The sequence below is a fragment of the Hibiscus syriacus genome, unplaced genomic scaffold (assembly GCF_006381635.1).
Source record: "Hibiscus syriacus cultivar Baekdansim isolate YM2019G1 unplaced genomic scaffold, ASM638163v2 tig00005406_pilon, whole genome shotgun sequence".
In the NCBI taxonomy this organism is placed as follows: Eukaryota; Viridiplantae; Streptophyta; class Magnoliopsida; order Malvales; family Malvaceae; genus Hibiscus; species Hibiscus syriacus.
The window spans coordinates 1,339,156-1,354,908 of record NW_024062056.1 but is presented as its reverse complement, the minus strand read 5'-3'; the positions used below and the strand labels follow the sequence as shown (position 1 = coordinate 1,354,908).

Genomic DNA, 15,753 nt, shown 5'->3' with positions numbered 1-15,753 from the left:
TCTTTTAGATTAATACTCAATGCTCCTGATTTTTCGTGATTCTCAATATTATTTTATTATTTTTTCTTGATTTGCTTGTTGACTGATTTGTTCACTGTTGATTGATTTCTTGTCGGTTGTTGGTCTAAACGGTTACGTCGGCGTGACAGGAGTAAACGACAGAAGCTACGGTGACGGTAAAGGCTTACCTTAAGCGGTGACACTTTTAGTCTACGATTTTAGAAACCCAAATGTTCTCATCATCTGGACCGTTGGATCAAGCATAAATCCAACGATTGATAGTAGGCGACGGCTAGAGGGTTTAGTCGGTTAGGGGGAAACCCTAATATGAGGTGCATTTGGGCCATTGATCTTCAAACGGATCCAACGGCTGAGGTTGGACGCCTTACACGGGAACGTGATGAAAATCCTAATCTGCTTGGGTTCCTTTCATACGGACTTTGTTTTGAATCTGTTTTACCAATCATTCGGGCTTGGGCTATTGTAAAATATATTTGTAACCTATTGACATATAAATAAAATTTAATAAAAAAAATAGGCATTGGCTCGACCCTCCCTAATCTGATTGGGGTTGATGTGTTTGTGAAGACTTTAATTTTCCTGGTTTTCTACTCTCTTGCTAGGCTCCCTGTGTCATCTTCTACAAGTGAGGGTGTTGGTTGCCTTGCCACGATGGTGGCTCTGCTTTTGTTTCTTGTTTGGCTTCCTGTTTCCTTCCTGTTTCCTTCCTGCTTTTGCTGATTCTTTTTATTCGACTTGTGGAGTACAGCTAGACTGCTTGGGCATTATGTTTTTTCTTAATAAAGCAACCGACTCTTTTAGTCAAAAAAATTATTTAATACATACTTGCATGTTATATTATGTTTATAACAACCTAAACTTAAGTACAAATTTTTAATTAACGTAACCAAAACTTAACTCAAATACTGGTAATAATTATCGAATACAAACAATTAAAATTATAGATAATCTAATAACCATAATAATATTAAATTAAAACGCGCAGACAAAATATAGTGTACTATCAGTACTATTCTCTTCCGTAACAAAACTGTACTGAGTACTCCATGGATTGCTGGTTGGTAAGCTCCAGGACACGCCTGAATCTAGAGACTCGGAATGATGCTTGTTATAGACTTCAATAATAGTATATAAATTTAGATATTAACTCTTAAGTTAATTATTAAAATAATCGAATGAGAAGAGAAAAATGTAATTCAATCCATTTTGATACCAAGACTGATACATTGCCTGAAACTAAAGGTATTAGCTGCTTGTGTGTCATACGCTTACCGGTTGTCAACTCTGCTTTTCTTTCTTCTTTCATTCAAAATAAACCATAAAGCTACAGCTTTGATTTCCCCACCCCCTTTTCTGGTTCTTCGGCTAGGGTCCTACCATTAAGGCCTGTGGGTTTTTTTTTTTTTAGATAAAATGGTTAATCTTAGATAAAATAATAATAATAGTACATATTATTATATAATCGAACGAAGTAAAATAAATAAAGAATTAAAATAGAGGAATGTGATTTGTTTACTCGTATGTAGACATTGAATATGATGAGCAGAGTAAGATAAATCGAAGAAAGATTTTTGTTGAGGACTGTATGAACAATTTCCTTAAGACAGATTCGTCATCTCTTTAGTGCTTTGAGTAACGTTGGACGTCGGTCTCCCAAGATACAACAACAAATGATCACAACAGTAAGCACAACCGTAGTGATCAGTCGAACACAATCTTGCCTTTCTCTATCACCGGAAAGAACAAATTTGGAAGGAACTTTCTAAGTGTTATCATATTCAACTTTGTGAATTGTGTCTCAAAGTTGTCTTTGTAACTTGTGTTGTGTTATGTCTTAGAATTGTGCCTCAAGTAACCTATATACAGGGAGAGGAAATTGACTGAAAGGTTAAGACGTTTTGATGAAAGGACTTAACCTTTTGATTAAAATACTTCTCCTTTTGATGAAAGGGCTTTCATAAAAGGATTTAATCTTTTCATGAAGAGAATTGTTGAATAAATATGATTGAATAGATGCAATTGTAAACCAAAAATTAAGTTCATTCATCAAGTGACATGACTTATTATTAATTAGCTATAAATAACATCAATTCATTCAATAATTTTTCCAACTATCCTCCACATGAATGAACTTGATGGTTCAAACACTGACTCGATATGGTGATAGATTCTACGTTCGATATTTTCATAGGATAGGTAGGCGTCCCCCTTTGAACCTTCCCTTGTGAGAATATGTTTACCTTACTGGCTATCCAGTAGACGTGATGTCCTTAAACTGTCCTGCCATTGGTGTAAGCGATGACATACCTCACACAAATATCTCATTGACAAGATTTTGGTTCTCATGATTATGTCCATAAAGTCGTGGACATCTCCTGGTTCTGCAAGAGTTTAGAGAACTATGCCGAAATAGTCTCTTTGAAGCGGCTCCACTTCACTCTCACATAGGTGACTTATGTTGTTCGGTTAACCGAAACACATAGTGGTCATTAAAAGCATTGTTTACCTTTTCCACATTTTACTCACTATTTTCATCATAGGAATGAACTTGGGGATAAGAACCCTCGCAGTGACCTCACAAGGTCTATGCAAGTAGATTGTCTCATTGAATTTAGATCTTGGGATCTTCAGTCAACTAAGTTGGGTTTTCCTTCACATAGCGCCTTAAATATTAATGGGTTTTAGTCACATTCCTTTTGATGTTTATCAACATGATCTCGATTCAACTCATTGTTTAGCGGATCCAAAATGTTATTTTTTTTATCTAACAAAATCAATATAGATAACTATAGTTGAGGTCAATTGTTTAATGATATTATTTCGATGACGTATGTGTCTCGACTTACAATTATACTTATACAAGGCACCCTCAGACTTTGATAAATTTGTAGGAAAATTTTATACATTTTCATAACTCATATGGTGTCTCACCTATTTTCTTGTAAGTTACCTTATTTAAAGATAATTTGCTGAGTACTCAGAACATGTCCAAATGTCATTTATAATTCTTTAACAATCTTATGCATACTACTTTATATGGTGTATCTGACAATATATTTGAGATGTAATTTTGACATTGAAACTTAGAATGCTTTTAAGCTTTAATGGCAACAATGTCTATCTCATTCTCTCTATGAATAGGAGGATCATCCTATATTTGACCATATTCAGCATGATTAAATATAGCATCTTATGTCGCTATGTCTTGAAATTCTATCCATGAATTTCACATGCTTCTCGTTGTGGCTCACAACCACTGACATCGTTGAATTTTATTCAAAGTTTGAATAGGAATCAACATTTTAAATCACGAATTAAGTGAATCAGTGGGGTTACCATTGTTTTGTTTAAAAACATGTAACCAAAATCTGTAAATATTTCAACAATAAATTGAAAGTTAATTCTATTTGTTTTACCATTTTTTTCTGTTGAACAACAAAATTTAATTATAAATTAAAATTCTAAAACAAAATTTGTAACAATGTTGTTACCTCCAAACGATTTCTGTTATCAACAGTAAATCAAATAAATTTTGTTGAAAAACAATATTAAAATCCTGAAACAGAATTATAGGCCCAATTTTTGTTCACAGGCATATCACAATTTCGTTCCGTACCTTATTTATCGTAATTAATTTTAGTAAAAACTAAAATCCAACAATTGAGTAATTTCTGTTAAACGACAGGAATTTAGTAAAACTAAAACCCGAAATAGAAATGTACAATCAACATTATTTTGTTGAATCCGTTAAATGTCAAGATTTAAAACTAAAATCCGAAACAAAACCAACTTCTGTTGGACAACGAGAATAAAACCCAAAACATAACCAATCTATTAAACGATGAGAATTTAATAAATTAATTCTCGAAACATAACTGATGAACCCAAAGTTCAAATATGTGCAAGTGAGCAAAGTAAAGTAATAATAATCGAATATCTCACTTCAATTTCTAGCACAATTAGTAAACCCATAAAAATTACATATTTTTCAAACTTGCACATTTAACTCACCTTTTGGGAATATTCGAATTTACCAACGTATGCCTGCTTCCCATATGCAAATTTTATTGACCAAATTACCTTGTTACAAGGAAAGATCTTTCATTTCCTTTTGTAAAGGCATGTGACGCTTCAAAAGGTTACTGCCATCACTTTGTATTGTACATGACGTACACAAGTGCTTCATTGACCTGCACTTTTGAGGGAGGGAAAGCATTTCAGTAGAAGCCGTACTTCCCTTAGTTCTCCAAAATTGGTTCCATTTATAAGGCTCGTATACAACAATTCAGAATGAGTTGTAAAATTCACCCTCCATTGTTCGTATGATTTTAATTAGAAATATACTGACTTCGTCTCGAATTAAAAAAGAGAAAAGAATATGTCTTAAGATTGTTAGACAAAATGGTTAATCCGAGATAAAATAATAATAATAAAAATTATTATATAATCAAACAAAACAAAATAAATAAAGAATTAAAATAGAAAAACGTGATTTGTTTACTCGTATGTAGCACTGAATATGATGAACAAATTAAGATAAATCGAATAAGGATTTTTGTTGAGGCCTGTATGAATAATTTCCTTAAAGACAGATTCGTCATCTCCTCGGTGCTTTGGGTAACATTGGACGTCGGTCTCCCAAGATACAACAACAAACGATCACAATAGTAAGCACAACCATAGTGATCAGTCGAACATAATCTTGCATTTTTCTATCACCGGAAATAACAAATTTGAAAGGAACTTTCTAAGTGTTATCATAATTCAACTTTGTGAATTGTGTCTCAAAGTTGTCTTTGTAACTTGAGTTGTGTTTTGTCTTAGAATTGTGCCTCAAGTAACCTATATATAGGGAGAGGAAATTGATTGAAAGGTTAAGACCTTTCGATGAAAGGACTTAACCTTTTGATTAAAAGACTTCTCCTTTTGATGAAAGGGCTTAACCTCTTCATAAAAGGATTTAATCTTTTCATGAAGAGAATTATTAAATAAGTATGATTGAATGGATGTAATTTTAAACCAAAAATTAAGTCCATTCATTAAGTGACATGACTTATTATTAATTAGCTATAAATAGCATCAATTCATTCAATAATTTTCCAACATTTTCAACCATTTAACTTACACATGTTTTACTATGTACTCTTTCCCTTCACTCTTTAGCTGCTCATGTATGAACAAACACATCGCTTAACATGATTTTCTTCAAATTTTGTTTCAAACAATTTCAATGCTTAACATGATTTTCTTCAAACTTTGTTTCAACAATTTCATTTCTTAACATGATTCTGCATGCTGAGTTAGCAGTTCTTATGTACAAGAAGAACAGTCTTTTCCCTGTACCTGGACTGTACAGACGTAATACTTTTGGAATTAGTGGAGAAGTTGAACTTGTCAGTGCACTAAGGTTAGGCATGAGTTTCCTGTAGAACATAATAGGACCAGATTAGATGATACAATTTTGAAATTTTTTGTATATATATATAGTATATGTTGGAACACTCCAAGATTGATTTGGACCATAATTCTAATTTCTTCAGATTCTTATATGAAGATGAAGAGCTGTTTAAACTAGTCCTTTTTGCTTCTGGTTGTATTTCGCTTGCATAAATCCTATTTGTTTCTTGACCAATTAGGAAAAACTATGAATTGAGAATAATTTCAAGGAAGGAAAACTTTAAAGAATGGAGCACGTAGCTTTTTATATGCATGGTTATGGTCGTTTCTTATTGTTTAAATAGTGATGTCATAGCATCAATGATATAAAATCAAGTTTACATACCTTTTCATATGTATATTTTCGGGTTTTTTTTAAGCTTTCAAACTGATAAAATTTGTTCTCTTAATAATAGGTGGATCAAGTGCTGCTCACTGTGTTGAACTCTTATAAACCAAGACCAATGTCTGGCATTCCTTTTGATGGACGCCAACTATGGCTTTGGATTTTGGAATACTTATCAAGCTTTCCCGAAATAGATGTTTCAACTCTAAATGGTATGGAAAAATAAAAATCTCTCCATGTTTGTCGACTCTTTCTCCACCTGTTACTGGGACTTGTGTGTCTATCAGACACAAGTTATACATATTTTCTCTGGTTTTTTCTTCATGTATTTGAAGGATCCTTGTGTTGTACATGAGTGTCGGATTCGGGTACTTCACTGAAAATGGAGAGTGTACAGTTTTCTTTCAGGCTTGATTGAAATTGTTGCTAAAGCAACAGAAAATTTAGGGGAAAATACAATTGGAATGTTTGCATAAGATGTTTAGAGGAAATATTTCAATCTGTACCTGAAAACGGTCTTAAGAGTTGAGTTTGACCTTTCGTTAAGCTGTTGGGATGTTCTCGACCAAATACTGCAGGAGGTACATTCTAAGTTATAATTATCTTTCTTTATCAGGTACAACTGAACACGGGCTTTTAAGATGGATATTAACAGATGACAGATTTGATCTCGGAGGACGGGGCGATGAGAATATGTGTACATTGAGTTTGGAGGACGGTGGTGATCGAAATGGTCTTAGTGGTGAACTGCCAAAGAGTCATAGTAGAACAAATATGTGAAAATGGAAGTGGAAGGCTGAATATTGTGGCGATAAAGAGTCGTCTCTTGAGTTGAGATCCTGCGGCGGAAGCTAGTATGCGTAATATGTAAACAAAATGATCTGCAATTGTCGTGATTGCCCGCTCATGGTTCATGAGAGTTGCTTGGGTTCAATATTTGTCTGCTATACTCTGATGGGCTTTTAACATTGCTCTGTTTTTGTAATAGCGTAGAGTGCTATGACCTTTATGGGGGAAGGTGTCGTGTTTACATACTTGTCTAGAGGATCTTTTTGCTTACATGCTAAACCCTGTTCTTGGGATGTTTGATTAATTGATTTCCCAACTTTTTAACATCGATTTGCCATCAGAGTTGTAGTCTTTGGTTCTCTTCTCTCTTCTTCTTCTTCTTCTTCTTCTTCTTCTTCTTCTTCTTCTTCTTCTTCTTTATCGACCTTGATTTGGCCTCTTCTGGGTGGAAATTTCTGTTGCTGCTATGGTGGATTAGAGGTATGCTTTTGCTTAAAATTAAATAAAAACGAACAAAGCGTTATTGATTCAAAAATAATATTTTCAAGAGAAAAGGAGATGGGGATGACGAGAGATGGAAGCTACGAGTGAATCAACTTCATATATAAACCAAGAAAACATGACAAAAGATATACAGTGCAAATAGACGAATCTTAATAAATTGCCAAAAATCCCATAAAGGTTTAGTTGAATTAAATTAGTATATCGAGTAATTTCAGATCTTAAAATTTATAATTTTCTTTTTGAAAAAATAACAATATAAGTTTATTAGCACAAATAACTATCTATTTCTCTATCCTATCTGCAACGGGAGAGGACCGACTGTATACGGCTAGCACTCATGCGGTGCAACGAAATTATAACAGAACTAGCCATGGCAGAAGAGCTCATTTCACATGTGCATTTTTATCTTCCGAAACCCCAATCTATATAATATTAACACAAGATATTACCTTTTGAAGCACTACAACTAGAGAGTAATAATGAACTTGAAATAGTTCAATGTTACCTGCTTGAGTTGTTTCAAGTTTGATACTTCATGAGGCTGCCAAAGGAGACCAAGTCAACAGACACCATAAAGTCATTCTGTCAGCTTAGAATTGTCAATTAAGCGCAGAGTCGATTTCAAAAGCAATCACATCCAGAATGTTCTGTCGTATAGATCACCCATCTTGTACTTCGAATCTTCATAACCAGAATAGAACTTGTTAAGTCCCAATCTCTCGTTTCTGAGCAACTCAGCCATGCCAACATTGTTCCCACCCTGGATTTCATTACAACCATCCCAAGGACCATTTGACATATGTGAATTCCTCCACTGTTGGAGAGACAACTGTGCATATGGGGATATGTTATTCACTTGTGATTGATCCATTACCCTAGAAGAAACTCCGTAGGAGTCATTAAGAGAAGAAAAGCCATCCCCGACATCATATCTTAGGTTCAGATGAGGAGAAAGAGATCTCTGCCCCAGTAATTGAACTCTGGCTTCATTTTCCTAGAGACCCAATTGTAGAGGAAAATTTGATTGCATATCTAAGTTTGAATTGTTGAGCCCTCCCTAAAGTCTATATCTCCAACACTACCACTTGCTGGGCCTGGAGCCTGATAACAGTTTCTTAACAGGGACGAAGAGTCCAAGTATCCTACAAGGAAAAGGAAAACAAAGTTGGCATCAATTTGCTGGCAATGAAACACCAAACGATCCAAGTCAAATAATAAAAGTGAACCTACCTCGTGTTAAAACTGTGGTCTACTCTCCCATTAGAGGAAAATCCAGGAGGGGGTGCCTTCCTGGGAACAGAAAATCCAGGTTGTTAGGCATGTAAACGAATGAATACACACGAATGGAGATATGTTCATCTTCGTTCATTTAATAAATAAACGAACATAAACGGACACGAACATAAACGAACAAATTTTTTTGTTCATGTTCGTTTATTAAGGAATATAGTTTGTTCATGTTCGTTCATTTAAATGATAAACGAACACAAACAAACGAACATAATAAATGAACATAAACGAATAACACAAACACAAAAAATAAACTTATTCGAACACAACAAATGAATGTAAAAAAAAGTAAACAACAAAAATAACAACTTAAAATTCATTAATATAACCTGCAACTTCAGAGTTAATTTGTTCGAATACGACAAAAACATACATAAATCATAAATAAGCTATATGAACATAATAAAGTCTTAGAGTTAATTTGTTCAATAACAAAAAATTTCTTGAAATCCAAACAACTTCAATAATCTTCATAACATATTCAACTTGCCCCCTGTTCGAACATAAATGAACGAACATATAATCGAACGTTCACAAACGTAAATGAATGAACGAGCCATTTGTTCATGTTCGTTTATTTAATTAAACGGACGTAAAATCTTGTTCATATTCGTTCATTTAATAAATAAACGAACATAAAAAAACTTCTCGTCGCACGATTCATGAACAGTTCTTCAATTCATTTACGGACCACAGGTGGTGCTGACACTTGAGCTCTTGAAACTGCCATGTAACATTGAAAATAAGGATAAGTATGTTCTATATCAATAATTTCTTTTTGACAAATTCCAAAAACAAAACGACAAGAAAAAAAACTAATTTATTCTTTAATGATGGTAAATATCACATTATGTGCATGCTTGGCATTACTAAAATTTCAAGAAAACAGATAACACATAACGTTCTGACAGCAAAAGTAAAACTTGAAGTTTCTACCAGCATTGACCTATGATAGGGGCAGAGTAATTTCGCGGGAACTCTCCAGAAAGCTTATTAGAAGATAAAATTGAAGGGCTGCCTGAAAAACTGTTGTATTCATCAAAGTTACCTGGAGGTATCCCATTAGAGCTTCCAACCATATTCAGATAGAGATCCCTGCTTTCAGCAAAATCTTCTGTGGCATTTGGACAAAACCACTACACGAGGACAGGTTTAAAGCACGAGTTCCCCTAGCAGAATGTTCAGACTATAAGAATCACAAATTAACACAACAGAAGGGAATGAAAACATCACAAAAAGGCATACCATGATGCTCCAGCAGGGGCTTCCATTTGAAGGAAAATCTTTTTGACAGCTTGATATTGTATTCTGGATAAAAATCACAATCTAAGTTGGGTACAGGAGCCAAGGCCAACATACTCGTTGATTTAAACCTATCATTTGAAAATTTATTATCTCAATGACTCAAGGCAAAAACAATGACACTACAGAGTGTTTCTTTGAATAAATACTGTCAGCAAGCTCAATTTAACTATTCCTAAATTATTAGGGTAATAATTGAAGTTCCTGTTGTTGTTTGGGATCTGAACAACATGAACTTTTAGAAATGGATTTTTCTGTAGAAGAATTTGTTATCCGAGAGTAACAATTTGAAACAATAATGAAACCTGAGAAAAAAAATAAAAGAAAGAATCAAATTCCTTATTAATAAAAGAGAATCAAAAGGAAATAAAATATTCTTTATATTTGATATTGTGTTCGAGATCTTTTGGTCGTCTGTCTCACAGGATACAACAACTTGATGATCAACTATAGTAGCACAATAATAGAAATCACAAAATTTCCTTACCTTCGACTATCACCAGAAAACTAAGAGAGAAAAAAATATATTCTAAGAATGAGAGAAAATATCTTCAAGATAAAAAAAACTTCTTGAGATTTATTCTAAGTAAATATCTTTTAATATATAAATTTAAACAGATAATAATATCTTTTAAATTTAAACTATTAAACAAATATAGACTCTTTAAATATTATTTATTTTACAAAAGACCCTAAATTTAATATAAATATTAAATTCATCAATATAATTTACCCTATTTTCCAATAGAATTATTGGAGCAATAATCATCCACATATCCCAGCACGCCGTTGCGTATTGTTTGTAGTACCAGTTATTTGTTGAACCTTACACATTTAAACAATCAGGTTTATTACCAAACCATATTAAACAAAAAACGACAAGGAAATTGATTAGAGAAAAGGGTTTTTCGGTTTGCCTTTTTAGCTACTTGCAATTATATTTTTTCCTTCTTTGGTTTTATTTACATTTGACCCTAAAGCTATACCTGATTCTCATTTGAGTACTTTTTTTTGTTAAACCTTCAAAGTAATACTCCATTAAACTCTCATATTTCCAATTTATCCAAAAACTAAACCCGTTAAAAGAAAAACAAATGTAGCATTTTAGCCAATCAAGATGTAACATACTTGTATATACCAACACGTGGGGCACTGTTGTTGGATGTCGATGATTAGGCAAATTTCAAAACCGAACATTGTGGCTAAAATGAAAAAAAATTTAAAAGTTTTAGATAAAAAATTTAATTACCTTAGTAAACCTTCTTTTTATAGCGTCACTGTCGGTTAAATATTGTGAACTTTCTATTGTTAGTTGTTACTCTTGAATTTTCAGTTATTATGGGATTGGATCCTTGTCTTTTCGATTTTGTTAGTTTTTTTTTATCAAAATTTATAATCAATCTTTCTATTATATATACACATTTCAATCATTATAGGAATGACAAAATAATTAAATTATAAAACCTTAAAGTGGTTAAGTTAAAATTATGAATTGAAATATATAACTTACTAATAATAAAAAAATTTGAATTATCATATTTAATGGATACTTTTTAGATTATAATCGAAATATCAAAATATGTAAAATAGGGCCAAATTGGAGTATAGGGACATAATCCAAAATTTATGTATAATATATGGACTATTAGAAGATTTTGACATTTTCTTTGCCTCAGCACGGATTAGAATGGGTCCCGCTCTCAGATGGGGTTGGTCGTATTACTTCCGATGGTCGCCACGTTGTTATATATTCCATAGACGGTGCAGATTGATCCTAGGGTATCGCTTTTAAACCATTGGATCTCACTCGACGATTCCATCTCCCGTAAGGTAATTGCCTCAAAAAGGCATCCACTCGTTTGACAAATATTTTTGGTTTAAAAGGGTGATTTTTGACTCGGTAGTAAATTTAGTCTTTAAAGTTATTAATTTGTATGATTTTATACCTATTCTCTAATTTAAAACCTAAATTGTAAACCCTAGATCATAATCACATTCCCTCTTAATCATAGAAAATATCATATGAGCAAAAATGATAAATTGAGTATACTACAGATGCAAAAGTTACCATTTTGCCAATATTTTTTAATGTTTTTATTTATAACAATATTAATTGAATTAAATAAATTATAAATTATAATTTTTTTTATTGTGCATGTTGTCATATTTAAATTTGATTAAAACAAACGAAAACCAATAAGATGGTAGGGAATTGTTTAACCATACAACAACAACAACAACAAAACCTTATTCCCATATGCAATTGGGGTAAGGGGGAGGTAGGGTAGTAGGCTGCCCCCAACGCCAGGTTGAGAGTAGCTTCCGTGGAAGACCTCCGGCAGTCAGAAAATTAAAAAATATATATAAAATACAATGCATGTATAAATAAATAAATAAATACATAGTTGAACATTCTTCATATGCAGTCTACATATGCGATTCTATAATGGGAAGTAATCCCTGCAAATAAATCCTTGCGTAAAAATCTCTACATATAGACATAAACGTAAGTCCAGGCTAAATTTAAAAAGAGGAAACATAAAAGAGAAGGATACACAGCAGTCAACGATAGCAAGTTACGAGAAGGAATAAAGTCAAATGGGTTAAAACCTAAACTAAGGTTACACTACTCCGTTACCCTAGTTCTAAGCCTTCATAAATTCCAATGACAGAAACGTATAAAAAGTAGAAGTCATGTAAATTACTACAAAGACATTAAAAAAGAAGACATAGATGCTACACCCTATTTCTGTGACCCACACTACTCGGCTACCCGGGTCTTAAGTCTCCATACTTTCCTGTCAGAGGTCATGTCCTCGGTAAGGGCTAAATCCTTCAAATCAGATCTCAAGCAGTCTACCCACTTCCTCCTTGGTCGACCTCTCCTTCTGGCACCGTTGACTGTAATCGACTCTATCCTCCTGATCGCATCTGAGGGTTGTCGCCTAAGAACATGCCCAAACCACCGTAGTCTTCCCTCCCTCAACTTTTCGGATACAGGCACCACCCCCAAGGACATCATAATTGCAGACTTTGGTGTCATGTCCCACAAAGTCCTACCACATGTTCATCGAAGCATTCTCATTTCTGCGGCCTCCATCCTCCTTACGTGATCTTTCTTGATTGCCCAACATTCTGATCCATACAGCAGTGCTGGTCTAATTGACATTCTATAAAATTTTCCCTTTAGTTTTAGAGGAACCTTCTTGTCACACAAAACTCCAGTAGCAACCCTCCACTTTAGCCATCCCGCCTTTATACGGTGTGTAACGTCATCATCTACACCCCCATCTTTATGTATCATAGACCCTAGGTACTTGAAACAATCCTTTGAGGGGAGAACGTGTCATTCGATGCATACTTCTACATCTTCATCATTTTGATTCCCACTGAAGTTTGAACATAAATACTTTGTATTTTCAATATTGATCCTTAGACCTTTTTCTTCCAAAACAGTCTTCCAGATAGCCAGTCTACTATTCAACTCATTTTTTGTTTCAGCAACTAGGACAATGTCATCAGTGAAAAACATACACCATAGAATACCGTCTGGTGTCACACAATAGATGTCGTGCATAATCAAGGCGAAGATGTAAGGGCTAAGAGCCGACCCCTGGTGGAGTCCGATTTCCACCAGGAATGCCTCGGTGTCGCCAACTGTAGTCCTGACGTAGTAGTAGTTCTACAGTACATATCACGAATCGCCCGTATATAAGCAGTTGGGATCTGTCTCGTTTCCAAGGTCTTTCAGATCGTATCGTGGGGTACGCTATCATACGCCTTCTCAAGGTCAATGAACGCCATGTGAAGATCTCTATTTTTTTAGGGAATTGTTTAACCATGTTTTATAATATTTTGATATAACAAATTAAGGCAAATGTTTTTGGACTTGAATTGAAATTGTTCAAAGTTTTCAAAAATAATTCAAAGTACATTAAAATATAATTTGAGCACAAAACTAAATTTCAGGGTATGTAGTACGAATACTGTTCTTATAGTATCGATACTATATAAATAGTACCGACACTGTTTATGTGGTACTGATACCCAAGGTAAGAGAAGTATCGATACTATCTAGGTAGTATTGATATTACAAAGTGTTTTTCAAAATGACTCAAATTCCAGAATGCAAAATATGTATCGATACTCAAAGGAATATCAATACTACTTTACATAGTAGTATCGATACCATGAGCATATTATCGATATAGGTCAAGCCCAACGGCTAGTAACAGCTAGTTGATTTAAAAAATATAAAGGAAGTACCGATACTCATTAAAGGAGTATCGATACTCCCTGTCCTGGGCAATTTTATTTTGCAGAAAAATTATCCCCAAACGACTCAAAATCATCCCAACAGCTAGAATCGACCACAAACATATTCCAACTTATAAAAACAAGTTGAAGACACTTGAAGAAGGGTTAGAACACCTATTCAAGCATTCACACAAAAGAAGAGTTTTTCACTTCTATTTTCCCTTTATCTTGTAAATATTAGTGTTTTAGTGAGCTTAATATGTAAACATCTACCTTGTGAGGTTTTATTGTTTACACTTTTTAATCCTTTTGCAAAAGGGAGTGGTTCTATCTTAGCCATTGAAAAAGATAGGGATTTGTAAAAGTTATCTCTTTATCATGTGAAAAAGAAAGAACAAATTAGTGAATTTGTTAGAAAATTCCTAGTAAGGAACTAAGGTAGTGAATGTAGACTTGGTTGAGAGGTCGAACCACTATAAATCTTTGTGCATCAATTTTCTTATCTCATAAATCTCCTTAATCCCTAAATTTCTCAAATCCACTTCAACCCCTTTTGGTAAATCATTCGATTATCAATTGAACTTCACTGAAATATCCCAACAATTGGTATCAGATCTTGACTCATTAGAAGGCCTAACAACCTTGAGACGATCATTGAAGAATCTCTATTCATTTTTGAAGCAACCGAGAAGATGGCTTCCATCTCCGGCTCGTTCCACATGGAAGACTCCCAACCGATCAACAAACCTCCATACTTTAATGGAGCCAACTACCATCATTGGAAGAAATTAATGAAGCTATTCATCCAATCTAACGATCTTGATGTATGGAGATGATCGAGAACGACTACTCTTCTTCAAAGAAGAAGAAGAAAGAGTGGAGTGCCCAAGAACGAAAGAAAGCTCAACAAAATACCAAGGCCATGCACATGTTTTGTGCATTTGGTCTCGAAGTCTATAAAGGAGTTTCTTTTTGTTCAAATGCTAATGAGCTTTGGAATAAGCTCGAAAAACTTCATGGAAACAAGAAAGAAGAACCAACAAAGGCGGTGTCCTTAATGGCTCTTGAAAAGCCCGATGTATCTTCTAACTCTAGTGAATATAATTCATATTCTTTTAACGAGTTACAAGATGCTCATGATGAATTATTTTTGGAGTTTGAGACCATGAACTCCAAATATAAGAAAATGATTTCAAAATTTAAAGTTGAAAATGATTTTCTTTTGAAAGAAAAAATGGATTTTGAAAATCAAAATGAAAGTTTGAAAAAGGATTTAGAGCTTTCAAAAATGAAAATTAAAAATTTTGAAAAATAATGTTTTGATTTAAAAGTTAAGCTTGAATGCTTAACAAAAGGAAAGTAAATCATTTTGAATAATTCATCTAGTTCCCTATTGACAAAAATGCACACATTGTCATTATCATGGTAACAAGGAACATACTTGTCCTATAAAGAAAAGAAAATATTTTAAAATTAGACAAGTATGAGTTCCTAAGGGAACTAGAGACATTGGAACTAACGTCCACGGATCCAAAGTATTTTGGATGCCAAAAGCCAAATGAATGTCTCTTGTAGGTGTATATGGGAGCAATGTTGACAAAAGGGAAGATATTTAAATGCTCTAGCCACACTTGAAAATGAATGGGTAACATCTAAGCTTAATGTTTTTATTTTGATTAATTGGTTTCCTATTTGTGTAAGCATGCATGAGCTTTGATTTTAAATATTTTTTTTTGTTTTTTTCATCTCATGTATGTTGAAAGTGTATTATGATGGACATTTTAAATTTTTAATGATTTTTCATAATT

General features: G+C 33.6%; 1 protein-coding gene across 1 annotated transcript; it reads right to left on the bottom strand.

Annotated features, from left to right (window-relative positions):
- Window positions 1–7,689: 7,689 nt before the first annotated feature.
- LOC120199212 lies at window positions 7,690–9,743 on the bottom strand. The gene is made up of 5 exons (XM_039200374.1): window positions 9,632–9,743; window positions 9,323–9,500; window positions 8,327–8,386; window positions 8,179–8,197; window positions 7,690–8,090 (listed from the first exon to the last, which is right to left on the bottom strand). Exons 1-5 carry the CDS (start codon window positions 9,741–9,743, stop codon window positions 7,728–7,730), a joined length of 732 nt encoding a protein of 243 aa, XP_039056305.1. The 3' UTR covers window positions 7,690–7,727.
- Window positions 9,744–15,753: the final 6,010 nt, after the last annotated feature.

Excerpts from the sequence above, each read along its gene's own strand:
- LOC120199212 (XM_039200374.1), bottom strand. The coding sequence starts at position 9,743 with ATGTTGGCCTTGGCTCCTGTACCCAACTTAGATTGTGATTTTTATCCA. Across the intron at positions 9,501-9,631 it reads GCCCCTGCTGGAGCATCATG|AAGATTTTGCTGAAAGCAGG; the intron begins GTATGCCTTTTT and ends CAAATGCCACAG. Across the intron at positions 8,387-9,322 it reads CCTATCATAGGTCAATGCTG|GAAGGCACCCCCTCCTGGAT; the intron begins GTAGAAACTTCA and ends TTCTGTTCCCAG.